Source organism: Mandrillus leucophaeus, unplaced genomic scaffold (genome assembly GCF_000951045.1).
Source record: "Mandrillus leucophaeus isolate KB7577 unplaced genomic scaffold, Mleu.le_1.0 Scaffold454, whole genome shotgun sequence".
Lineage (NCBI taxonomy): Eukaryota > Metazoa > Chordata > Mammalia > Primates > Cercopithecidae > Mandrillus > Mandrillus leucophaeus.
The window spans coordinates 2,307,595-2,333,992 of NW_012104854.1; the positions used below are offsets into that span (position 1 = coordinate 2,307,595).

Consider the following 26,398-nt stretch of genomic DNA (forward strand, 5'->3'; position numbering starts at 1 on the left):
CGACCTCCACTGTACAGGCTTCGTTGACTAAGGAAGGATGCCATGGCTACAAATGACCAATGACCAGTGGAATAAAAGCAGCAGATGCCCCCATCCCCACCTCATCCCCATCCTATTATGGCCTTTGTTTATAATCTCTGGCTTCCACTGAATATCACATATCCCATTTTCCCTTCCCAGCTGGTGCTGAGATGTAACAACTTGTCACCTGAGATATAGCCCATTAAAATTACATAGCACAGGTAACGGAGAATCCAGTGCAGGTCAGGACAGCAGGTAATTAGCCGTAACTTACAGTGCAGTCTTCAGGCGCTCTAAGGGCCTCCTGCCTTTACTCCCCTTCGTTTCTACTTCTTTGCATTCTGGAGGCCCTTTACAGAGGTATCTCCTGGGATTTGTTCAGCAGGGGTGGTTATTTAACACTGTTCTCATTAATTCAGCCACCAAGTCATTGCAGTATTGGGTTCACAAAGTTGTGGTGGGGAACTGTGACCATCATAAGAGACCATCAATTCTCCAGCAGCCAGTGGGGTGCAGGGAGTGGATTCAGCTGTCTCTGCATGTTTTCCAAAATAGACAACTGAATAAACTTGGGTAGCATCAGAATCTAGAGGAGGCAAGTTCTTAAAAGGAACAGAATCTTTGATTTCCTGCCAGTAAGGGCCCAGTAGAGTTTGCATCAGGTGCAGGGCCCTGGCTGTTTTCAAGTCCCCTCCTGTGGTGGTTTTGTCTTAAGGCATTCCTTAGAGAGGATTTAACATGTATTACAATAGGCAGGGCAAGCCAAGAGTGATGTTGACTCTGGGGTAAGAACACCACAGACATGAGATGTTGGAGTCATTGAGAGCATGGGTTTTGGAGTTGGGACACCTTGGGTCTGAAACTCAGTTCTGCCTGTGTGACCCTGGGCAAGTTACTTAATCCTTTTGAGTCTTAGTTTTCTCACCTGTGAAATGGAAATTATACTACCTGCCTTACAGGGTTATTTTACAGATTAAATGACATAATGCAGGTGTATTAGTCTGTTTTCATTTTGCTGATAAAGACATCCCCAAGAGTGGGTAACTTATAAAGAAAAAGAGGTTTAATGGACTCACTGGGGTGAGGAGGCTGGGGAGGCCTCACAATCATGGTGGAAAGCAAAAGGCACATCTTCCATGGCAGCAGACAAGGGAGAATGAGAACCAAGTGAAAGGGGTTTCCCTTGTAAAACCATCAGATCTTGTGAGACTTATTCACTACCCATGAGAACAGTATGGGGGAAACTGGCCCTGTGATTCAATTATCTCCCACTGGGTCCTTCCCACAATGCGTGGGAATTATGGGAACTATAATTCAAGATGAGATTTGGGGTGGGACACAGCCAAAACATGTCAGCAGATAAAGTGTTTAAGGTAGCAAGCATTCAGAAAATGGCAGCTTTATTGGTATGCCTTCTCAACTGGTAAATTCTTAGGAAGCCAGTTTACTAGATCCCACAGGTGAATTGTGTTTCCAGAGCCTTGGAAACACTTGCCAGTGCATTAGGGTATTATGGGGGCTCCGTTATTGTAGTGAGTAGTCTGCAAACACTTTTCCCATCCTCTTGAAGGATCAAATCTAGGTAACCGGCCGGGCGCGGTGGCTCAAGTCCGTAATCCCAGCACTTTGGGAGGCCGAGACGGGCGGATCACGAGGTCAGGAGATCGAGACCATCCTGGCTAACACGGTGAAACCCCGTCTCTACTAAAAAATACAAAAAACTAGCCAGACGAGGTGGCGGGCATCTGTAGTCCCAGCTACTCGGGAGGCTGAGGCAGGAGAATGGCGTAAAACCCGGGAGGAGGAGCTTGCAGTGAGCTGAGATCCGGCCACTGCACTCCAGCCTGGGCGACAGAGCGAGACTCCGTCTCAGAAAAGAAAAAAAAAAAAAAAATCTAGGTAACCTTGCCCAACATTATTTTAAAGAGTAGCTTATCCTAGCTATGACTAATAGGCTATATCCCCAATTCTCCTGGGGAGATGTGACTAATAGGCTATCTCCCCAGTTCTCCTGGATAGGAATGGGTTGTTCCTACCTTCTGCTGAGGTTAGCTGGTTTAACACTGGACATGAGCAGGTTTACTATTCAGTCTCCTGGAAATCAAGTGAGAAGATACTTCCTAGTAGATGTCTCTCTAGAGTTAGATGCTCATCTGTGAAGCTGGGAACCTAAAGAAATACTGGAATTTTCCAAAGACTCTGAGAGATGTCAACCTGAAGTATTTATAACCCTCATCACAGAGTGATTCAGCAATGAAGACTGATGATTTTTAAAAATCTTGTTGAGTCTTTTAAAGCATATTTTATTTTCCTGAGGATACGGTTCAAAAATTGTCTAATAGTCTCCAAGAGTTAAAAGGAAATGTATACTGAGAGAGAGACAACTAACATGTATTTTTCAGCAACTCTTATGTCTCAGGCTCTGGGATGGGTGTTTTTATTCATACTGCCTCGTTTAATCCTTACAACAGTCCTGTGGAGGTCAGAATTATAACCCTTAGTTTACAAATGAATGGAAACTTAGAGGTAAAGTCACACAGCAGCTTCTAAGTGACAGAGCTAATTGATTAAACCCAAGTCTATCTACAAGTCCAGTACTAGTGCTGCCATACCGTAAATATATTTTGTTGATGCTTATTCTGTCTAGGCAGCATTATAAAGATTTCTATCAAAATAAAAAACATATGAGAGACATACAATAGAAAATAAAAACTTGGCTGGGAGCTGTTGCTTACGTCTGTAATCCCAGCACTTTGGGAGGTCAAGGCGGGCAGATCACCTGAGGTCAGGAGTTCGAGACCAGCCTGGCCAAGATGGCGAAACCCCATCTCTACTAAAAAAATATAAAAATCAACAGGGCATGATGGCAGGTGCCTGTAAGCCCAGCTACTCAGCGGGCTGAGACAGGACAATCACTTGAACCCGGGAGGCGGAGGTTGCAGTGAGCCAAGATCGTGCCATTGCACTCCAGCCTAGGCAACAGGGCAAGACTCTGTCTCAAAAATTAAAAAAAAAAACAAAACTTAAAATGTAAAGGTTAATCATAAACTCAACTCCCCAACATCCCATGTCTGAGAAGATTATCCCTATGGTTGACACGTTTTTATATTCTCAGATCCCTTGCCACAGCATGTGAGGGAGGATGAGACTCAGCTGTAGTCTCATGGGAAAGGTTGCCAAAGGGATGCAACTATTTCCATAATGCACTTGACCACTGAACAGACTACTCATTTTAAAAATATGTACAGAGTCAATTTAGAGCAAATAGACATTCTGGACATTATGTAAACTGCTTGAGAACAGAGGCTCTGCCTACTTTGCTCTCTCTTGGAACCTAAAATAGGTGCTCAGCAAACACTCATTGAAAGAATAAATTAATAAAAAATGGCATTACCAGGGAGTTATGGGCCAGCAGAGGGTTTTCATGAGGCTAAGTCATCTGCTGTCCAGTCTTAGAATGGAACACAGGAATATTTATGGTACCTGGACACAGCCCTCAGGCATTTTAGTGATAATTAAAAAATAATTATAGTCAGAAAAAGAATCCTTTATCTAGAAGTTCTAGCCAAAAAAGCAAAAACAAAACAGGTCTTATGAAATTTTCTCCATCCTAAACAACCTCCTAAAACCATTCATTGAAAAGCTTTTATCATGTGAAGGGGAATCTGTGAAATAATAATACATGCTATGAATGGTAGCATAGGACAAAGGCATAGATTTCTGGCCAGATACTCATGAGCTCAAACCCTGACTCCTAAACATGTATTAGCTATACAACCTAGGGAAAGCCCTTCAGCTTGTTTAAATGTCAGCATCTTCACTGGTAAAATGGAATATTAACTTCATTTTTACTTTACTGGGTTGTAAGAATTAAGAAACATTAACAGTAGCAGGCACAGAGCCTGGTATTTAGGAGGCTCAATAGATGTGGATTCCCTCCCTCAGTTCCCTCCCTTGCTTTTTCCTTGTTCTTTCCTGCCCTGACACCCACTTATTCTAAAACCCCAGAGGTAAGTGACATCATGTAATTGTTTTATACATGTTCTTATTCCTTCTTTTCAAAGACTTTTAAAAAATCCATGAGTTGGAGGACCTCTAAGTTTGCTACTGGCTTTTTTCTATCAGGTCTAAAATATTAAATCCTATTATAAAACAGAAAAGCAGGGAAGCTGGGGCTGGACCATAAAAATTACTGTAATTAGTCAGGCAATATAATTTTTTAAGTCATGGCTTTCTAGTTTACTGTCTTGGCTGTGATCTCTAAAAACGGTTAAAGAAATATAATTGAAAAGGAGGTGGCCCTTGCTTCAGAAGTTACTGCTGTTTTAAGGGCTTTCACAGGGACATCTGTTGGATTTTTAACAAAAGAAGCCAGAAAGTTTCAAGAGAAAGTAAGGGAAACGATGGTTTACAAGGTATCCACATCTGTTTGGTATTCTGCCATCTGAGAAAGTTCGACTTCTGAAATAGCACGGGTTGCCTAGTTAAGCTTGAATCTAGGAACAGATGAAAGCTTTCTTTCCTCAGTGTTTCAATGGTAGAGATCAACAGCTGTTTATATCCTTTAATATCTAACTAAGGATGAAGCTTTCACATCTGTCAGTATTTTCCGGTTCTATTTCCTTGGATCACAGTGGGGAGGAGATGAAGTTTGAACCCCTCCCAATTCCCAAGCAGAAACACAGAAATATGCCCAGTATTCAAAGCTGTAATTCTAAGCAGAACTCTCCATTTCTCATTCACCCAGGGTCCTGTTTGCTTAGAATTCTTCTTTTGCTTTACCCTGACAGACATCTTGATTATTTCCATGATAATGACTCATGACAGCACGAAGATCAAAAAGAAGAAAAGTAGGCTGGAATCGGGGGAGGAAAAAGAGGAGGAAATGGAGTGTAACAGAGAAAGTGGCTCCTAATAATAAGTTCTTCCAAAAGACCACAACAATAGCATCTGAGGGCAAATCACAGACGTGAGCAGGAGGTTGAAGACCCTCATGGTGAAGGTGGATGGTGAAGGTGTGTACTGACCCTAACATTTCACCTTGGAAAAGTTAAACAGAGAAAATGGAACCCTATGGAAGCAAGGTGCGGGAAATATCCAGGAATGAAAAAAAAAAAGGATTCAGAAACATTTGTTTAACTTTGCTCTGATCACCAGAATCATACATGTGTTGGGCCTTTATAAAGATTATTTTTCCATCCATCCATCCATCCATCCATCCATCCATCCATCCATCCATCCATCCATCCAATAACTTAAAAGTTACCAGGACTAGACTTAGTGGGGGATAGTCAGATGAATTAGACATATTGCATAATTTAAAGAGCTAGCATTCTAATGGATGAAAGCCTTCACAGAGGACATGGTATCTGAGCTGAACCTCAAAGGATACATGAGAATTCACGAGACAGAGAAGTGAGTGATTATGGAAGAAGAAAAAAACATGAATAAAACCAGAGTTGTAAGAAACAGACCATTTCTGGGGGAATGAAAAATTCTGAGCGGTTACAATAAATAGAGGATGCTTATTAAAAGTACAGGTTCATAAAGAACTCAAATAACTCAAATGTAAGAAAACAAATAACTCAATTTAAAAATGGGCAAAGGATCTGAGATATTTCTCAAAAGAAGACATACAAATGACTAACAGGTATATGAATGAATAAAGAAAATATGGTATATATATACAATGGAATACTATTCAGCCTTAAAAAATAAGTAAATCCTGTCATTTGTGACATAAATGAACCTGGAGAACATATGTTAAGTGAAATAAGCCTGGCATAGAATAACAAATACTGAATAGTTTCTCTTATATGTGGAATCTAAAAAAGTTGATCTCATAGAAGTAGAGAGTTAGAATGGTGATTACCAGAGGCTGGAGGTATTGAGAGGGTGTTGGGGAGATGTTGGTCAAAAAATACAAAACTTCAGTTAGATAGAAAGCGTAAACTCAAGAGATAAATTATACAATGTGGTGACTACAGTTTTCTTTTTTAAAAAGTGCAGGCTTTTAGGTCTCACCTAAGAGATTCTGATTTAGTTGTTAAGGGGGAAGAGAGGATCAAGGAATTTGCGTTTTGAACGGAAGGCCCAAATAATTCTGATATAAACAAAAGTTTGACAACTGCAATATATACAGCTTAACATTTTCCAAAAGATACTAATGGTCTTTCATTAATTAAAAAAAAAGGTACCAGTGTCAAATTAGGAACCACCACATACTACTCTTTTCTTGGAAATTCATAATGCACATTGGCATATTAAAAGTCCTATGGTAAAGAAATCAATTTCACTCAGCATTTCCCAAACTTATTTTTCCTTGGGGAAAGAAATCTTTAAGATCTCTCAAAATACAAGTATGCAATGGAAGATATTTGGGGTAGAGCTGAAACAGAGGATTCTGACCAGGTAAGCATGTTCCCTAAGCACACTGAATGACTAAGAAAATGTCTAGAAAAATAAAGCAAAGTCAGTTACTCTGGGGGATATAGAGGCATCCACTAATTTCTTCCAAGCAAAGCCTAAAACCACCTATGATGTCCTGTTTTCCAGCCAGACAGCCAGAAACTTTCTCTCTCTCAAGTAACACACCATGGCTTTGTACTATGATTTCTGGTCAGCAATTCTATGGGGTAGCCACAATTGCAGAGAGAACAGGAGTATGCAGAATTCAAAGCATACAGGTGCAGACACAAGGGAAAGGACAAAGAGGAGGTATCCTTGCCTACATTTATTTATCTTTATTGCTATTACATGTTCAGCACAGAGCATTGGCAGTTGCTAGTAAGGCTTTTGGAAAAGAAAAAATCCTTTCAGCTCCAAAAGTAGCCTATGACAGTCAATGAAAAGTGCAAAAGACATGAACCTAAGAAATTTCCACTACTCTGAGGTGCTTAATATTATGCCCAGGGGAGTTTTTGAAACCTGCCTTCTTCCTCCTATGCTGTGGACTGGGGTATTTGCCCTGCCATACAACGTACCTCCTTCCTGTTAAGAAGGAGTAGGAGAGAGAGAAGCATGAGGGAACTGGACAAGTCAAAGCAACACCAGGATCCTGACAAATTGGTTTGTGTGCTGAATATTTCAAGATGTACATACTGTATCAATCAATTTATACACTTTTTTTCTGGTATAAACTTAATTACTTCCATACACCTCCTTCTCAACTTTCTATATGCTATGTGGGGACACATCCTACCCCAATCTAGAGGTGATTTCAACAGTGTGTTTTTTGTACTCCAAACATCTCAGGCTTTTTAAATCATACTTTCCAATAGCACAAGTATTTTTTCAATCATTCTACAAATATTTCCTGAGTGTCTACAAAGTTGCAGGGCATTATGCTAGGCACTAGAGCTACAACAGCACAAATAGGAGATTGTGGATTCCTATTGAGCCTACAGCATAAAACACTGAATTCTAAATTCAGTCTGAAAGTGCATGGAAAAATCTAATGACCAGCATCATAAAGACATGTAAGAGACAGAAAAGACTGACTGGTCCTTACTTTAGAAGTGTTTTAGCCCATAGCACAAGGCAAACAAAATAAATTGCATTTCAAGTGTCGAAGTGTATCCAGAAGTTATGCAAGGGTTAAAGTAAACAGCACAGCCTGGAATTAACAACCTAGGATTAGAAGAGGGAGGAGAATTCCAGGATCTCTTTTTCCCCAGAATTTGAACCCCAGTTTGTTTGATCCCCAAACAAATCTATGAATTTTCACACTGGGATTTCTTAATCCTGAGTTATAAATACCAGTGACTACATCAGAGTCCATGTAACTTTGGTTAATTAACCAAAAAATAATAATCTTATCAAGATAACTGAGTCTGACATCTAGTCCTAAGAAAGCCAACACAATCACATCTGACATTTCACCAAGTCAGTGTTCCCCAGCATGTGGTATGTGTACCACTGGAGTCCACAAAATAAATGTAAGTGGTCCATAAATTTTTTTTTTTCCATTTCAACGAGGCTCTTATATATCACTCACTACAGGTACGTGAGTGATGGAATTAACACATGGGTGCTACCTAGCATTCAAAGGCAGTCTGCAAATTTTCATAGTGAGGGTTGTGAGGGTGACAAAAAGCTGAGTGCTGGTAATGAACTTACCCACACATGTTGGAAATATTTCCTCGTTGTTGATCTGAACCTCAATCCAATCCATAAGAAGGTTCATGTACTGGGGGGCTGGCAGCGCTGTTGGCTTCTTATACTTGAGGTCATCCTGCCACCGATACTCATATTTGGGGCCCCCTGACATCACAGGGCAGGTCTGCTCGGTGCAGAACTCACAGATGGTGCCATAGATGAGGTTGATCCGATTGAAGAAGTCCACCACATGTACCGCCACCCAGTCATTCTGGTCCTCCCCACTGGGTAGCTGCACAGCTGCCTTCAGGTCCACACCCGAGTTGAGGGATGCCTGAGCCCGTTTGTGCAGCTCAAACCTCTGTGTGCCAGGTTCAAATTTCCTCTTGGGTCGGAAGGTCTTGTCCTTGTTGAATACCTGCTTCAGGGCTATGGACATGGTCTTCTCTTTCGCTTCCTTTCTTTTGCAGGAAGCAAAAAGGCACCTGGAACTTTTTAGGGAGAGATCACAGCCCAACAGGGTTTTCCACTGCCAGCACTCAGGCCCCAGTCTTACAGCCTGTAGCTTTTAAGCTCTTTTAAACAGCCCCTTCCATCTTCCTCTTGAATGATTTCCAAGGGAACCTCATGTTCTTTCCTAAAGGTAGAAGAGAAAAGGGAACACATGAGTGCCCAGTTTGCCTTTAAAAAAATGACAGTCTTCAACCTGATTTCTACCTTGCGTTCTTGGCTGTGCCTACTCTCCATCCAGGTATATGGACATGGTGGTTAAGCCACTGCCCTGCGACTCTGTACTGTTGATGCAAACCATGCAAATAACTAAAGAAGAAAAGGCATCACACTTGTTTTGTTCATGGCTTTGTCAAATCTCTACTGGCTCTTCTTTGTGTGATCATAGGCTTAGTGGACCTTTCCAAGGTGTTAAGGATGAACATGTTGATCAATGGCCTGATCCTATCCCACATGTGCTAGTTTTTAGAGCCCCACCCCCCAACAGCCCCTATTAAGTAGGCATGGGGACACTTCCCCCATCCTTCTAGATACAGATGATGGAAGAGGCTAATAAGAATGTCTCTCCTAGGAATTTGGAAAAAGGACTCAGTCTTGGTTGGGCATTAGTGATGTGGCATTGGGTGAGAAGTGGTGAAAACTGGTAGAATCTTGTTCGGACTGTGTGTAGTGCAGTTGAGAAAGCTGCTCTACAGAGCCACGGAGGAAGAGGAGAAAAAGGAGGAGGTGGAGAAAGTGGCTGCCGATACACAGAGAAACAGAGACAAGAGCCTAAGCGAACACAGGGAGAGGAAGACAAGAGAAAAAGAGAGACAGTGAGAAGAACTAATCCTGATAATCTTCTAGAAGCTGGTTCTAATTCCTTTTGAAGCCTAGCTGTGCTTCATGCCTTTTGCAATCCATTCACTTTTCCTGAATTAGTAAAAGCCCTTATTTTATTTCAGCTGACTTGAGTTGGTTCTATTTCTTACCAAACATTCCTAACTATGCCAGTATTTGTCACCTTCCAATGTGCCATCCTTTATACCCTTCATCTCACACCTTAGACAGCACTTTGAGGCAGAACTGTCCAATAGAGCTTTCTGTTTCCATGACAATGCAAATGTTCTATATCTATGGTGTCCAATACGGTACCCACTAGACACATGTGGCTATTGAGCATTTGAAATGTGGCTAATGTGACTAAGGAACAGAATTCTATATTTTATTTAATTTTAATGAATTTAAACTTGAACAGGCGCTCACAGCTACCACACTGGATGGCACAGCTCTGACATCTTCAATGCTCTCTTCGCCACTAACTTGTTCATCCTCACAAAAATCTGGTGAGGTTTATAGTTTTATAATAGGTCTAATAGATTTATAGTGGATATCATTCTTCCTGGGTCTCCAAGAGATACAATTACTTGCCTAACAAGATCCCATAGCTAGGGGGGTGTGCTGTTAGATTGAAATTTAGTTTGTTGACTCTTAGCAAATGCTTTCTCTACATGGCCATATATTCCAAAAAGTAATGGACTTCAACTTGTCTTTCCTACTGATTTACAAACTTGTTTTACCCAGAGCTTCTATCCACATATTCCCCAAAGACTGCTGTATAGATTGGTTGGAGGTGAAGGCTATGTTCTGTGGCCTTGAAAAAGAGAGGAGATAACTGATCCACTCACAGGTCAAGCCCCACAAAATGAGCCAACAGCTGTGGCCAGATTCAGAAGAGCCCAACACGGAATGTGTTAAAATGGGCTTGGAGCACGATCCCACTAAGTGCTTTCTCCCTGCCTGTAAGGGGTTCTGCCATTCCACACTCAAACAGGGCTTGATGATACTTTCAACCTTAAATTATTGAGGCCAATATACCTAAGACATCCTGACTCCCCCTTATGAACTCTGCTCTTGGCTCAGAATTGCTAGCGAGGCAGCCAAATGCCCTGCCTCCCACCCCTAGTCCCAAGGCCTCTGGCTCTGTGCCTGCTCACTTCCTCCCTTTTAATCCCACCCTCTTCCTAATAGGTTTTCACTGAAATGCCATATCCGCAAGGTGGTATTTTTTTCCTATTCACAGGACATTGACCACTGACCCACCCCCCACCAAAGAGATCCATGTGGAAAAGCAGGTCACATGAAATTTTCTGCCTGAGAGAGTCTGTGAAATCACACTTCTGGGTACCCTGGAATAGGACCTATAAGGATATCAACACATAAACTCTGCAAAGTCTAGGGAAAGAATGGAGTGAGCTCTGTTCCTGAAGAATACCTTCCTAAAGGCTTAGCTTGCCTGAAAACAGGCTTAAGAAACCTGAGGATTTTAGAAGGAAATTTCCAAAATAAAAGAATGAGCCAGAGGTTGGAAACACAGAGAAAGGATGGTGAGGACTTGTTTTTTAAAAAATAGACAATAATCCTTCTATGTCTCAAATGCTTAATTGCTGACAGTAAAATGGTAACCACTGAACAGTTGCCCCCTCAAGTCTTGAACAAATAAAACTTGCTCTTCTGTTTTTCTGATAATGAAGGTACCATCAATTCCCACAGTCCTCAGAGCAACTTCCTTTCACCGCCACACATACCCTTGGTGCCACTAATCCTTCTGTTTTCTCTCAGCCAGGAGTGTCTACCTGCATGGAAAACATTGTGGAAACCTTCCTCCATACCTGTGCCAGGCTCTTGTGGATGCCATCAACAAGCCCCTCTGATACCTCTGATGGGAGCATGCGAATAACACCAAACAATCACAGCAAATCCTCCTCATCATAAAGCCTCGCATGGACTAGCACTCGCAAATATTTAAATAAATATTAAAACGCTGTTGGAAATTTGGGAATTTTTCTTCCAAAGATACTCACAGAACCAATATGAAGATATGTCTTTTTTTTTTTTTGAGACAGGAAGATCCCTGGAACCTGGGAGGTCGAGTCTGCAGTGAGCCATGACCATGCCACTGCACTGTTGCCTAAGCTGGAGTGCAGTGGCATGATCATGGCTCACCGCAGCCTCGACCTCCCAGGTTCAAGTGATCTTCCTGTCTCAGTCTCCTGAATAGCTGGGGCTGTAGGCACATGCCACAATGCCAGGCTAAGTATTTTATCTTGTATTTTGTACAGGCAGGGTCTCACTTTGTTGCCTAGGCTGGTCTTGAACTCCTGTCCTCAGGCAATCCTCCTGCTTTGACCTGATAACAGTCTCTTGAACTGGAAGGACACTGATCCAAAATTTCAAATAGCTTTAAAGTCACTCTCTTTTTTTGCCACAACTTAACAGGCTTACCTGAGAAAGAAGGCATCTTTGGAGGATTCTTTCTCATCCAAGTCCCTTAATGCTGCATATTGACCACCATTTATGAAATCCTACTATGCACCAGATCCTTTATGTATATTGTTAACATTTCTAATCCTCACCACACCTTGTATGGTGGAAGTTTTTATGACCATTTTATATATTTAAAAAATTGAAGTTCAACTAGATAAAATAATTTGCCAGAAATCACAAAGTTGGTGGATGGTAAGGCTAAATGTTAAACCCTTAACTGTTTGGCACTGAAACATAAATGATTTGTTTCTCACTAAAGCAGTTTTAAAGTTTTATGGATATTTTTATGTTTTCAAAGCTCTGGCACATGTATGTTTCAAAGATCCTCACAAGACTAGAAAGGAAACTAGAACAGGTGGTATTATCTCCATTTTACAGACAAGGAAACAGAAACTCAGATGTTCTAGTGCTTGATCCAAATTTGTAAATGATTCTGATATGGTCAGACGTGAGGATGTCTCTTTGGGTGAAACTTTTGAACCTAAAATGAAGTTTTCTTAAGAAGAAATAGGTTGATCAGGTAGGCCCCCATGTTTAAAGATAATGGCAATCCAGGATGGATAATAACAAGATTTACCATGCCGCTGAATGACTGAACAAAGAGGCACCCATCTGTGTCTTTTCCTGAGTGTCAGATGCCATATTGGCACAGGAACCTGAGAGTTTTGAAATTAAAAAGGGAACTGTAAATGCACCTAGACTTACTTTCCCAGCCCAAAGCTCCCTTGGGACCCCTGCCTATAATTTATGCTGTGGGCTAATTGAACAGAGCAGTGCTCAGCCAATGTGAACTTGGGGAGCTTATTAAAATGCAGGTTCTGATTAGACTGGTCTAACAATCTCCCACGTGCTGCTGAATCTATTGGTCCACGGATGGCACTCAAAGCATCAAGGCCTGATCTAACTAAGGGAGCCTGTTAAAAATGTAGATGCTTAGGCTTCACCCCAAACCTGGTAGATCTAAGTGTGCATTTTAACAAAATCTCAAAAGTATATGATCTGAGAAGTGCTGGGTTGGAGGGCTGCCTGGCTGGCTGAGTAAAGGAATGAATAAACAAACTTCCATTTATTGTTTTGTCGACAGATTGTTTCATAAACAGTCTTCAGTTGAGTGTGGGTGTGTTTGAGGGAAAAAAAAAGAGAGATACTGTTTTGAATACAATCGCCTTGACAGATGGTGACAACCACCAGGTCTTTTGTTCTGGACTGACTTGTATAGCCCCGTACCCAGCACCTAGGAGGTCTCCAGTGAATACCTTTTCGTAAATGCCAGGTGGAGGGCAGCTGCTGCTATTGCAGCCTCATGCAGAAAGGCTTCTTTGACTGAATAAACTGTAGCACTAGCAACAACACAGTGGTTATTTTCTGTCCTGTTTCAGACTCCAGAAAAAAAAAAAAAGTCATAAAGTTTGCATTCTAGGTAGAAACTGAAAGTAAATTCTATATTATGAACTGCACCCATGACAATGCTGGTTCTTAATAAATATTTGAAGTCAATGGTTCATTTGATCAATAAACATTTATTATAAGCTTTTCATGTGTCAGACACAGGGCTAGGCACTAAGGACACAGAGTTCATAAAAATGTGGTCCCTGTCTATGAAGAATTCACAATTTGGTATGTAGTTTTGAGGTTAGTTATTGACTTTTGCTTTTAATACTATAAAGTTCAATGCACCAACATGCATACTGATGTGATTCCTTCAGAGTATTACTCAGATCAGGAGTGAAAAAGGACAATAAAGGGTGAGGTCTTTGGAAAGAGAAAAACAGAAATCTAAATAAATAGCAGAAAATTGACAGAAGTTCCATGTGCTCTGCATATTTTCTGCCTAATAGATCAATTACAACAATAAAACATGTGCACTATAAAAACATACAGAGAGAATTCGGCTGGGCTGCAAGGGAATGTTGACAAGGTAGCTAAGCAACACTGGCAAGGAAAGTTCTAATTTTTCTTTTCCTATTGATGTCTTTTGCCTCATTAGTTGAGAAATCAGAGTCCTTTCCAGGGATAAGGAAGAAATAAAACAACTCTCCCAGTCACTCCTGAGAGATCCATCTTCTCTACCCAGGCCCACCTCTAAGAGACCTTGGTGGTACAGAAGGGTGAGGGGGTTAGGAAAGGAGAGGGACCGAAGGTGACACCAGTTGCAGGAAAAGCAGTTCAATATCTTATCTGTGGGGTGGAGGACTCCTTTTGGCAGGATCAGCTGGCAGGATGATTCATTTCCTATAGGAAGGCCATAAGAGAAATGCCCCAGAAACACCCGACATGAAGGAAGTTTAGTGTCATCTTCATTGCCCGGCAGAGAGCTGACTTAACTGAATGTTTGCTGAATGAATGAGTAAACGACAGTGAATGATGAACATTTTATATCACAGTGAAACCACAAAAGAGGAGCCAAAGTGGATCTCCTGTCTTCAGTTATTTGGGGACTCTATGTCAATCTGTAAGCTCACTGCCAACTCACTGAGGCTGCTGGGATACCCTGAAGTAACATGTCTGCCTCCTGAAAGGACAAGACTTCAGCCCAACTTTTCTTTCAAATGAGCTGCTCCATTCCTCTGTGTTATCTGAAATTCCACCTCTTCGGAATCAAAGAATGACTAGTCTGATTTCTCATTTTTCCCACTATATTGTTCTCTTTATAGCTGGAATAGTCCTTGGAATCGTCCTCTACTTCCCAAATATTGAATTAAAGTAGATTGGGTTTTTATTTTAGAGGGGCGTATGTATGTGTGTATCATAAAATGAACATCATCTGAGCTTTCTAGGCTCCAATAAAAGATGTGCCTAAGATGAAATTCCATCAACCCTTATGCACTGTTTACCCCTGCCTACTTAGGAGGTGCCATCTTTGCCCACAAGATAACCCCAGAATGGAAGAGATTCCTGCCTGAGAAGAGCTTTTCTATTTTTTTCCCCAATGAATTCAACTCCTCAACTTTGAGCTGTCATATCACTGCATTTTGTTACATTAGTTAGGAGAAACATTGCTGCCTCATTTTAATTTTCAAAGATATGCATGGTTTCAGAGCTTAGAATGCTCATGTTATTTCTGAACACAAACGAAGTCAGTACAAATAGGTGTAACCCGACAGAAGTCTGTCACAGGACTATTACTCCTCCTAATCTTCTAGCTCTTCAATGGTCATTTGAATTGCATTCTTGCTGTTTCATAGGCTCATTCTTTTGGTCATCAGTGCAGACATTCTAGTATCAAATGTATAAGTTAAAATTCCAAAAATGAAAGCATTACCTGCAACCTTATATACTGCAGCAGCAGCAACAGCTACAATAGATCAATGCATAGGTGTTTTCAGCAAAAAGCTATAATGATTCACCATCATTCAGAAGAGGAAAGTTAGTGGTGAGAAAGAATGGAAAGAGTAAAAGAAAAGAGTGGGATTTGTTTGGTATGGTTTGAAACATTACCTACTGACGGTCCATGGAAGAAAAGACAGAATTTTAAAAAATGTTTAATGAAATAAAGAGAATAATGTTCCTTCTGGACACCGGTACCAACAAGCTTGGATTCCCAACAATGACAAAGATGAAGACTCTTTGGTCAAAACTTGGGCAGGGTTGATCCAATCTTACTGCAGTTTTAAAAATAAATAGTAAAGTAAAATTATTACAGGATAAAAGCTCAATTGACCCATTTAATCTTATAAAGATTATAAATCTTATAATGACATCCTACTGATTACACTGATTTTTTAAAAAGAAAGAGAAACTTCTCCAAATCAGTGAGAGACTTGGTATATTATTTCTAGATATTTAGACTAGCTAGAAAATATTCATTTTTGTGGCTTAAAGAAAGACATATGATTTGAAAAAAAAAATATCTAAGTCAGGTGAGGGTAGAAGAATGGGGAATGTGGCGAGAACTACAGATAAAGCTTAAATTATAGCTGAAACAAAAAATTAAGGCAGGTCAAAAATGTTAAGTATTTTTACTTTTTAAAGCATGAGTGTATATCAGCTGATATGATGTCACTCTGAACCTTCAATGGATACTGAGATAAGTACTTTTACTTTTTAAAGCATGGGTGTATATCAGCTGATATGGTATCACTCTGAACCTTCAATGGATACTGGGATAAAGGTTACTGCCAATTACCCTTTCTTTTTCTTTGAAACAGGGTATGTCAATCCTTTCTTGGAAAAATCTTACTTTAAAGGAAAAAGGTTCTATTTCAAGGAAGTTGGATCCTGTAACTGTCAACAGACTTGTTTACTCTCAGCCACTAAGTGAATTTGAGTCTCAAAGTCTGAAAAATTTTTAGCCCTAGCACCATGAGAACTTTTGTATGACATCTAGAACCACTGCAAAAGATCTTTGCAGGAAGGCGGAGAACACAAAATGGGCTAGAAGACTGGAAATTAGAAAATACAGTTCCAATTTTCAAAAGATTATAAGTTTAAGTTTGACAGCGGATAGATAAAATTAACACCAAAAGCAGGCAAGATTTAGAGACACTAAAGCCCAGTGGCTAACAGCACACAGCTTTTGTAGGGTGGCTGCAAGAATTCAAACAGTTTATGTAAAACATTTAGCATTAGCATGTACTGAATATAGTGGTTGCTGCTATCATCATGTTCATCATTTGAATCACATTATGATGCAAGTTTTACTAGAGAGTCAGATTCTAGAGAGACCAGTCACCTAGAATCTATCTTAGGATGCCTAAAATTCTAATTATATAATATTAACAATGGCATTTATTAAAGACTTCCTGTTTATTTTAGTTTTCACAACCTTATGAATAGGCATTATTATTATCCCTAATTTACACTTAAGGAAACTCAGAGACAGTGAGATTGAAGCTGTATCCTGATCACAGAACCAGTAAGTAGCCAAGCTGACTGCAAATCTCTTACCACCTACTTAAAATTGCCTATTTAGACAGTTGGGTAGTTAAAAAAAAAAAAAATAGAGGAAGTTCTGGGATACACCTAAGGGGGTCAGGGAGGAAATGGGAGAAACAGAGACCTAGCCCTATGTACACTGTCATGTGCCACTCCAGAAGAGATCTATTTCTGGAAACTTTGTGGTCTAGTTTCAAAAGACCTGGATTCAAATCCTGACAATGGCTTTAGCTGGCTATGTCTTTGAACAGACACTTTTTATGAATATCAATTTTGTCTTCTTTAAAGATGACGGTGCTGGGCACAGTGACTCACGTCTGTAATCCTAACACTTTGGGAAGCTGAGCCAGGCTAATTGCTGGAGCCCAGGAGTTCGAGACCAGCCTGGGCAACATGGCAAAACTCATCTCTACAAAAAATACACAAATTAGCCCAGCGGGACACGCCTGTAGTCCCAGCTACTTGGAAGGCTGAGGTGGGAGGATCACCTGAGCTTGGGGAAGTCAAGATTGCAGTGAGCCATGATTGCACCACCGTGCTCCAGCCTGGGCAACAGAGTGAGACTCTGTCTCAAACAAAAACAAAAACAACAAAAAAAAAAAGAAAAAAAGAAAAAAATAATAAGGATAATGGTGCTTACCTTTATGGTAAGGTTACTGTGAAAATTAAAAGATATAATGCCAGTGAGCCCACTTCACAAATGGAAAACAATTATATGGTTATTGACATAGTGACTGATGAAAGAAACTATAACTTTTGACTTGACATCAAGAAATGATGTGAGAAATAGAAAATGATTCAGTTCAATGCAAATGTGTGTTTATGAATAAGAAATAGGCAGGAGGTGGTAGGGGTGGGGGGCACGGTGGCAATGGAGGCCCTGCACAGCAGGAAAGAAAGAAATGAAATGTTTCATTCTTGCTTAATTTGGGTGGACTTCTAATTCTCAGGCAAAAAAGAAATAATATTAACCTCAGTGATTTGATAACGAGTTAACAATATTCCCCAACATTTATAACACTCTTACCCTAATATTTTGAGGGAGTTCCAGTATTTTTTTTTTTTGAGATGGAGTCTCGCTCTGTCACCCAGGCTGGAGTACAGTGGCGCAATCTCAGCTCACTGCAAGCTCTGCCTCCTGGGTTCACGCCATTCTCCTGCCTCAGCCTCCCGAGTAGCTGGAACTACGGGCGACCGCCACCAAGTCCGGCGAATTTTTTGTATTTTTAGTAGAGACGGGGTTTCACCGTGTTAGCCAGGATGGTCTCGATCTCCTGACCTCATGATCTGCCCACCTTGGCCTCCCAAAGTGCTGGGAGTATTTTTTGCATATAATAAATCTAATGCAATATGGCTTACTTCATAATTTTGAAAATTATTTCAAAATTATATCCACCGTGCCCTCCCACTAATCCCTCAAACACTTTTCAGAATAACATATAAATGCTCTACATTTAACACATTACATTCCTGGTTATAATCCAGTTACAACCTCTGTATTCTGATAACAGAAATGACTTTCTAAACTTTTTAAAAAGTTATTTTTTATATTAGTTCATTTTCATGCTGCTGATAAAGACATATCTGAAACTGGAAACAAAAAGAGGTTTAATTGAACTTACAGTTCCACATGGCTGGGGAGGCCTCAGAATCATGGCAGGAAGTGGAAGACACTTCTTACATGGCAGCAGCAAGAGAAAAATGAGGGAGAAGCAAAAAAAGAAACCCCTGATAAACCCATCAGATCTCGTGAGACTTATTCATTATCACGAGAATACGATGGGAAAGACTGGCCCCATGATTCAGTTATCTCCCACGGGGTCCCTGCCACAGCATGTGAGAATTCTGGGAGATATAATTCAAGTTGGTATTTGGGTGTGGACACAGCCAAACCATATCATTCTGCCCCTGGACCTCCAAATCTCATGTCCTCACATTTCAAAACCAATCATGCTTTCCCAACAGTCACCCAAAGTCTTAACTCATTTCAGCATTAACCCAAAAGTCCATAGTCCAAAGTCTCATCTGAGACAAGGCAAGTCCCTTCCGCCTATAAGCCTGCAAAGTCAACATCAAGCTAGTTAATTCTTAGACACAATGTGGGTACAGGTATTGGATAAATACAGCTGTTCCAAATGGGAGAAATTGGCCAAAACAAAGGGGTTACAGAGCCCATGCAAGTCCGAAATCCAGCGGGGTAGTCAAATTTTTTTTTATTTTATTTTTATTTTTTGAGACGGAGTCTCGCTCTGTTGCCCAGGCTGGAGTGCAGTGGCACGATCTCGGCTCACTGCAACCTTCGCCTCCTGGGTTGAAGCCATTCTCCTGACTCAGCCTCCCGAGTAACTGGGACTACAGGTGCCCGCCACCATGCCTGGCTAATTTTTTTTTGTATTTTTAGTAGAAACAGGGTTTCACCATGGTAGTCAGGATGGACTCGATCTCCTGACCTCGTGATCTGCCCGCCTCGGCCTCCCAAAGTGCTGGAGGGCAGTCAAATTTTAAAGCTCCAAAATGACCTCCTTTGACTCCAGGTCTGACATCCAGGTCACACTGATGCAAGAGGTGGGTTCCCATTATCTTGGGCAGCTCCACCCCTGTAGCTTTGCAGGGTACAGCCTCCCTCCTGGCTACTTTCACGGGCTAGCATTGAGTGTCTGTGGCTTTTCCAGGCGCATAGTGCAAGCTGTCAGTGGATCTACCATTCTGAGATCTGGAAGATGATGGCCCTCTTCTCATAGCTCCACTAGGCAGTGCCCCAGCAGGGAGTCTGTGTGGGGGCTCCAACCCCACATTTCCCTTCTGCATTGCCCAAGCAGAGGTTCTCCATGAGGGCCCTACCCTTGCAGCAAACTTTTGCCTGAGTATCCAGGCATTTCCATACATCTTCTGAAATCTAGGAGGTTTCCAAACCTCAATTCTTGACTTCTGTGTACCCACAGGTTCAACACCACGTGGAAACTGCCAAGGCCTGGGGCTTCCACCTTCTGAAGCCACAGCCTGAGCTCTACCTTGGCCCTTTCAGCCACAGCTGGAATGGCTGGGACAAAGGGCACCAAGATCCTAGGCTGCATATAGCATGGGGATCCTGGGACTGGCCCACAAAACCACTTTTTCCCGCTGGGCCTCTGGGCCTGTGATGGGATGGGCTACCATGAAGGTCTCTGACATGGCCTGGAGACATTTTCCCTATCATTCTAGACTTCATTGCATCCCTAGTACCTAACACAGGACCCAGTAGAAACAGGAACTCAGTAACTTTTTGTGGTTAAACTGTGTATCTAATGGTCTTGGGGATTAACATTAGGCTCCTTGCTCCTTATGCAGCTGGCTTGAATTCCTCCTTAAAAAATGGGTTTTTCTTTTCTACTGCATCGTAAGGCTGCAAATTTTCTGAACTTTTATGCTCTATTTCCCTTTTAAAACAGAATGCTTTTAACAGCACCCAAGTCACCTTTTGAAAACTTTGCTGCTTAGAAATTTCTTCTGCCAGGTACCCTAAATCATCTCTCTCAAGTTCAAAGTTCCACAAATCTCTAGGGCCACCAGTCTCTTTGATAAAATGTAACAAGAGTCACCTTTGCTCCAGTTCCCAACAAGTTCCTCATTCCATCTGAGACCACCTCAGCCTGGACCTTATTGTTCATATCGCTATCAGCATTTTTGTCAAAGTCATTCAACAAGTCTTTAGGAGGTTCCAAACTTTCCCACATTGTCCTGTCTTCTGAACCCTCCAAACTGTTCCAACCTCTGCCTGTTACCCAGTTCCAAAGTCACTTCCACATTTTCGGGTATCTTTTCAGCAATGCCCCCCACTCTACTGGTACCAATTTATTATATTTGTCCATTTTCATGCTGCTGATAAAAACATACCCGAAACTGGGAAGAAAAAGGAGTTTAATCGGACTTACAGTTCCACATGGTTGGGGAGGCCTCAGAATCATAGTGGGAGGCAGAAGGCGCTTCTTACATGGCGGCAGCAAGAGAAAATGAGGAGGAAGCAAAAGCAGAAACCCCTGATAAATCCATCAGATCTCATGAGACTTATTCACTATCACAAGAATAGTATGGGAAAAACCAGCCGCCATGATTCATCTATCTCCCCCTGGGTCCCTCCCATAACACGTGGGAATTTGGGGAGATAAAATTCAAGTTGAGATTTGGGTGGGGACATAGCCAAACCATATCATTCCTGTTATCAGAATCTAGAGATCCTGCTGGAAGGATTAAGGCTGCATTTCTAGAAACTCTCAAGAGAGAACAGACAACCATCTATCTGGGTGGTTTTTCATTTTTCTAAATGAAAAACAGGTACACAAAGCAGGTAACTCTGAGATAAAATTGAGACAAATAATTAATGATTCTATCCACTCTATTCTCCCAAACATGCCAATAACAAGTTAAAAAAAAAGTTGGAAATGAAATTGAGTCAGACATGTAATTGCAAACCATGTGTCCTCCTCAAAGACTGAAAAGAGATCTATCTTTAGAGCCAGAAAGATGCATATTTGAGTCCAGGCTCTGCTCCTTGACCAGTTACCCTTGTGGGCTAAATGCTTTCTCTTTGTGCTTTAATTTCTTTCTTTGTTGTTAGGGTGCTAATACTAATATCACAGTGTGTTCTGGGGATAACTGAGATAATATAAGTAAAGATAGGTCAACGTCAAGTGTTAAATTTATTAATCTGGATTTCTCCTATGATCAGGTTTTAGGTGGTGTCATGATCAATAGGGGTCCCAACCATAATGTGGTCTTTCTTTGACTTCTTCCCCACAAGACCTAAGCACCTGACCCTCAAAAAGTATAAAATCTTGAGGCACCTCAGGGAAGCACCATTTCCCCACTCATGGTTTGGATGAGGAAGAATTTTCCCTACGCATCCTACTATCCTCTCTCTGTCCCTTTACTAACATCACCCCAGGGCAAGTGGAGGGATGGATTCACTTAATTGGCAAACTGCACATGCTCAGCTGGCTTAGCCTGACCTTGTTTTCCTCCTGTGAAGTGCCTGCTCCCAAGGAGTGTGCTACCTGCTGCTTCCCCAACTTTCTGTCCTTATGAATGGAGTTGGCCTGCTCTCTCCAGTGCTACATGGGAAAGGATGGGTAAATCCAGAATTTAGAGTTAGCAGGCCCATAGGTTAACAGTCTGGTTTCCATAAGAAACAAAGTTGATTTTTGTTTTTGTTGTTGTATTGTTATTACCAACTTCTTTGAAGCCACAGAGGGAAGAGTGGTGTGACTTGTTTATTAGGACTCTATTGGAGAACTAACACTGTTAAGTTGGGCAGAGTGGCTTAGCTATGCAAAGTTAGCTGTTTTTGTTAGCAGAGACGCTTTGTGACATTAGTTCAACAAGAACTCTGTTTAAGACATAACTTACTCATCTGCAGAAAGTCTATGTCTACACACCAGAAACGCATAGCCTTCTCAAGAGATTTCTCAGCTAAGGAAGAAAACCTAGTCATTGCGCGCATTTGTTCAGTTACTGTTCAGCGGCAGACACAGAGAGAGAGAATGCTCAGAACAGAGTCCCCCGTCATCTGTGAAGTGCTTCCGAATCCCCCACAATTGACAGTGAGCTTTAGGCCTAACAATCCCATGCCCCTGTATGTGGCTACTGTCTGGGAACATGATTACCAGGAGCTTTCTCCAGGGAACTGAAAAACTTTCTGTCTACTCAGATAAGGGAGAGAAGGTTACTCTCCCTCAGAGAAGGCCCAGCCTCGATGTCTTCAAACTTCTCTCTGGTTTAACTTCAACTCCTGGTAAAGCAGAGGGAACAAGTTACCAAAAGAAGGAGCAAGAAGGACAGGATGGCTGGTCATCGTGTACACCTTGCATGCACATCTCTGATGCAAATGCCCCAGGACCACATACTGTGCTGTATTTCTTTGCTCACACGTCTGGCCCCTCCATCAGTTTATGAGGGCTGGGGGCACACTCTAGACTTCATTGCATCCCTAGTACCTAACACAGGACCCAGTAGAAACAGGAACTCAGTAACTTTTTGTGGTTAAATTGTGTATCTAAATGATTGTTAATCAAATACCACACAGATAAACAGTTCTTTCTCCAGTTGAGAGGACTAGGCTCCTATAATCATAATGAGACAATGGACAAAAGGAATCTTTTCAGAAAACAGAACTGCTTCACGCAAAGATCAACAGTGGCTACTGGACATGATGTTTCCCAGGCCAATCTAAACAGCTCCCGTGTTTTCATTTTCTAGCATTCAGTGAAAAGTCAGCTCCTTTGGAAGCATGCCCACTCACTTAAAACAATGTTTAAAAAGTCATGGTAGACCTTTGTAAAGATCTTTGCAATACCATCCAAAGACCTCTACCTTTGTGCTTTGCTTAAAAAATAAGTTTTAAAAATATACTTCAGAGGAAAAAATAATGGGGAAGACAGCAAGCTAATCAACTTGGGAATTTTTCTTTTTTTGTAGAGGTGGGGGTCTTGCCATGTTGCCCAGGCTGGTCTTGAACTCCTGGGCTCAAGCAGTGCTCCTGCCTCAGTCTCCCTAGATGCTGGGATTACAGGGATGAGTCATGGTGCCTGGCTGGGAATTTTTTTTCTAATACGAGACAAAACTGTATCATCTCACCTCCTTTAGTGCAAACTCGACTTCTGTGACTTTGGTGTCTTTGCCCAAGCTTCTGTCACTGTTGCATCTACTCTCGTTGCCTTTGTCCCCTTCAATGACAGCATCCTGGCCCCTAACCTGTCTCCCTCAATCATCCCACACAACACCACGACATTAATTTTCCTCGAACTTTGATCCTGCTACCCATTCCGTGTGCATCTGCTAGGGAGGCCTGATAGCAAGGTCATGGTTGACAGGACTGTAGAGCAGGAAGAACTTTTGAAAATCACTTAATTCAATAGAGCCTCTTAATTTATTAAAAACAAAAAACAAACACCTAGTGCCCAGAAAACCGAAGTGAATATGTAAAGGTTCACAGTTAGGACAGACCTGGGGCTGAAAACAAAGCCTCAACCTCCGTGCCAGTGTTCTTTCCACGAGGCAATGGATCTCTCAAATACTTCAGCAAGTCTGACACTTAATAGCCCTTCAAAATTGCCCTCCTCCCTTTTCGTGCCAGGCGTGGTAGCTGACACCTAGAATTTCAGCACTTTGGGAAGCCAAGGCAGGAGGATCACTTGAAGCCAGGAATTAGAGACCAGCCTGGGCAACAAAGCAACACCTGCCCCCTCCCCCAGCCATCTCTACAAAATAAAACACAACAAAACAAAACAAAATTAGCCTGGCACGGTGGCACACACCTATGGTCCCAGCTATCTGGGAGGCTGAGGCAGGAGGAGGATCACATGAGCCTAGGAGTTCGAGGCCGCAATGAACTATAATCATGTCATTGCATTACAGCCAGGGCACAGAGTGAGACCCTGTCTCTTAAAAGAAAAAAAGAAAACTACCCCAACTTAACTGTCTTTTTAGATACATAGGAAGATGTAGATATAGATATTATTCATACTCCTGGTGGTTTTTAAGCCTTTTAAAGTCATATAGCTCCTTTGTTCCTCCAAATGAAATGCTATGCAGGACCTCAATTTTATAAAAATAAATAAAAATTATTTATCTCTTCTGCAGCTGAGGCAGGCTGTCTGCTCCTCTCAAAAGCCACTGAAACACCTCTGAGAACTTTCAGGTTTCGCTCAATCAGTCGGACAACTCATCAGACCCCTAATGCTGACTGCACTTGTCAGTGGCTAAATCCCTGTGCCTGCCCTTTCTTTTGCCTTCCACCTGCCATAATCTTCCAGCCTCCAGGCGACTCCTCCCTACCATGCTGTTAGGAAGTGACTCTTGTCTCTCCTTTGCTCCAAAGCTCTGAATCTGTAGCCCTTCCTTTGTACCTAAACAGTCTGATTTGTTGGTTATTCCCACAGTTCACCCCCAACTTCTGGCCCATCTACAATCAGGGCCCACCCACCCATCTGTTAGCCCTGTGGGCCCATCAAAGCAGGCTTCAAACACAAGCTGCCACCTCTGGTGGAGGTTCAACCCACCCCTTCCCCTTCTCTTCTCTCCTGACCCTTCCCTAATTTGGCTTTGTTTCTCCCATCCGTACTGCACTCATTTAGAACCCTTGCTTCTCAGCAAATATTTATGGGTTTGACTTGCTATTCTTGAGTTCTATACTCTTCCCCCAGCACCACTTACCCCTGGCCTTTTATTTTTTGTTTGTTTGTTTTTTTCTCTTTCACTTTTCCCCTCTTGAGCTGTGGGGGCTCTGGTAGAAGGTGGTGGCTGCTGAAGGAAAAAATACAACCCCCTCTCACCCTGAACCATCTGTCCACTGACCAACTAGTAAGTTCCCCCTGGGTCTCCTGCGGACACTCGGAAATGGCAGAAAGACCAAGATCACTTGCACCTAGGGTGCAAGTTTAAAATGCAGACTCTAGCTTCCCACCCCTCACCAGTGGATGTGTGGACTCTTCTGCTCCCCAGGGTTTAAGAACTCCCTGAGCTAGGGAGTCTGACACGCCTGGCCTGGCATATCCAGTGGTCCGTGGGCCAAGAGTCATTTCCTGAGGCGAATAGGCAGGATAGAAAAGTGGTCATCTGAAGAGCTGCATTTCCAGCAGTAAGAATGGCAGAAAAAGTCCTTGGGGAAAAGGAGAATTAACCTGAATCATTATTGGAAATATACAATGTTGCCCTTCTCCTACTGGTCTACACCACCTGTGGAGAGGCTGGTTCACTGAACTACCCCTGTGCTTTGTGGCTCTTGGTCATTGTGTTGTATAGACTGGTGGTTAAGTAAACAGATCTGAGATCAGACTGCCCGAGTTTGACTCCCAAATCTGCCATTTCTAGAGTGTGGGCTCTGGAGTTTACTATATCACATTGCTCAACATTAGCTTCCTCTTCTTCCATTTCTGTAAAATGGAGATAAAATAGCCATCTCACAGGGCTGCCATGAGAGTTAAGTGACATTATCCAAATAAAGCATCCGATATAGCAGCAAGCACAAGGTAAGTTTGTAATATGCATTAGCTTTCATTCTTACCACTAACATCATGCTTTCTTGAACTTACTTATATACATATGTCTCCCTCTTTCTGGATAGGGAACTCCTGAAAAGCAGATCCCACAGGCTTCTACGTTCCTTCTCTCCTAAAACACTCTTAGTGGGTTATACCTCGCAGAATTGTGGTGATCAGCTAAGACAGTAGGTGAAGAGAGGTTAGCAGCGGGTCTGGCACACTGTAGGCACACGGTAATTGGCAATGACTCTTGAAAAGAGTGACCAACCTTGACCACATCCTGGGTGTGAGGGACAGCAGGAGCCGTCCCTCCTGAGGAGGGGCACCTGAGGCAGGGCACCTCCCTCCAGCCACCAAGCAGACAGATGGGCCTTTCACGAGGGCAGGAACATGTTTAGGAGGCTTCTTGAGGGACACTGGGAGAAGCTGGCCAAAAAGCTTATGTTGATTGGACATTAACACCTATTATTTTATGAAAGGAATTCAAACACTCTCACAGCTGTGCCAGAAAGACTCATCCCCAGTCCAAGGGTGCTTTTTAAATACCAAATATCTTAATCCTGATGTTTTTATGT

General features: G+C 41.9%; 1 protein-coding gene across 1 annotated transcript in view; it reads right to left on the bottom strand.

Annotated features, from left to right (window-relative positions):
* The window catches only part of MOB3B (MOB kinase activator 3B), a 209,678-nt gene that overhangs the window by 126,967 nt on the left and 56,313 nt on the right, over positions 1 to 26,398 (bottom strand). Inside the window, exon 2 of the mRNA XM_011994378.1 lies at positions 8,140 to 8,755. Coding sequence (XP_011849768.1) covers positions 8,140 to 8,557 — 418 coding nt within the window. The 5' untranslated portion in view covers positions 8,558 to 8,755. The remainder of the gene's footprint in view (positions 1 to 8,139; positions 8,756 to 26,398) is intronic.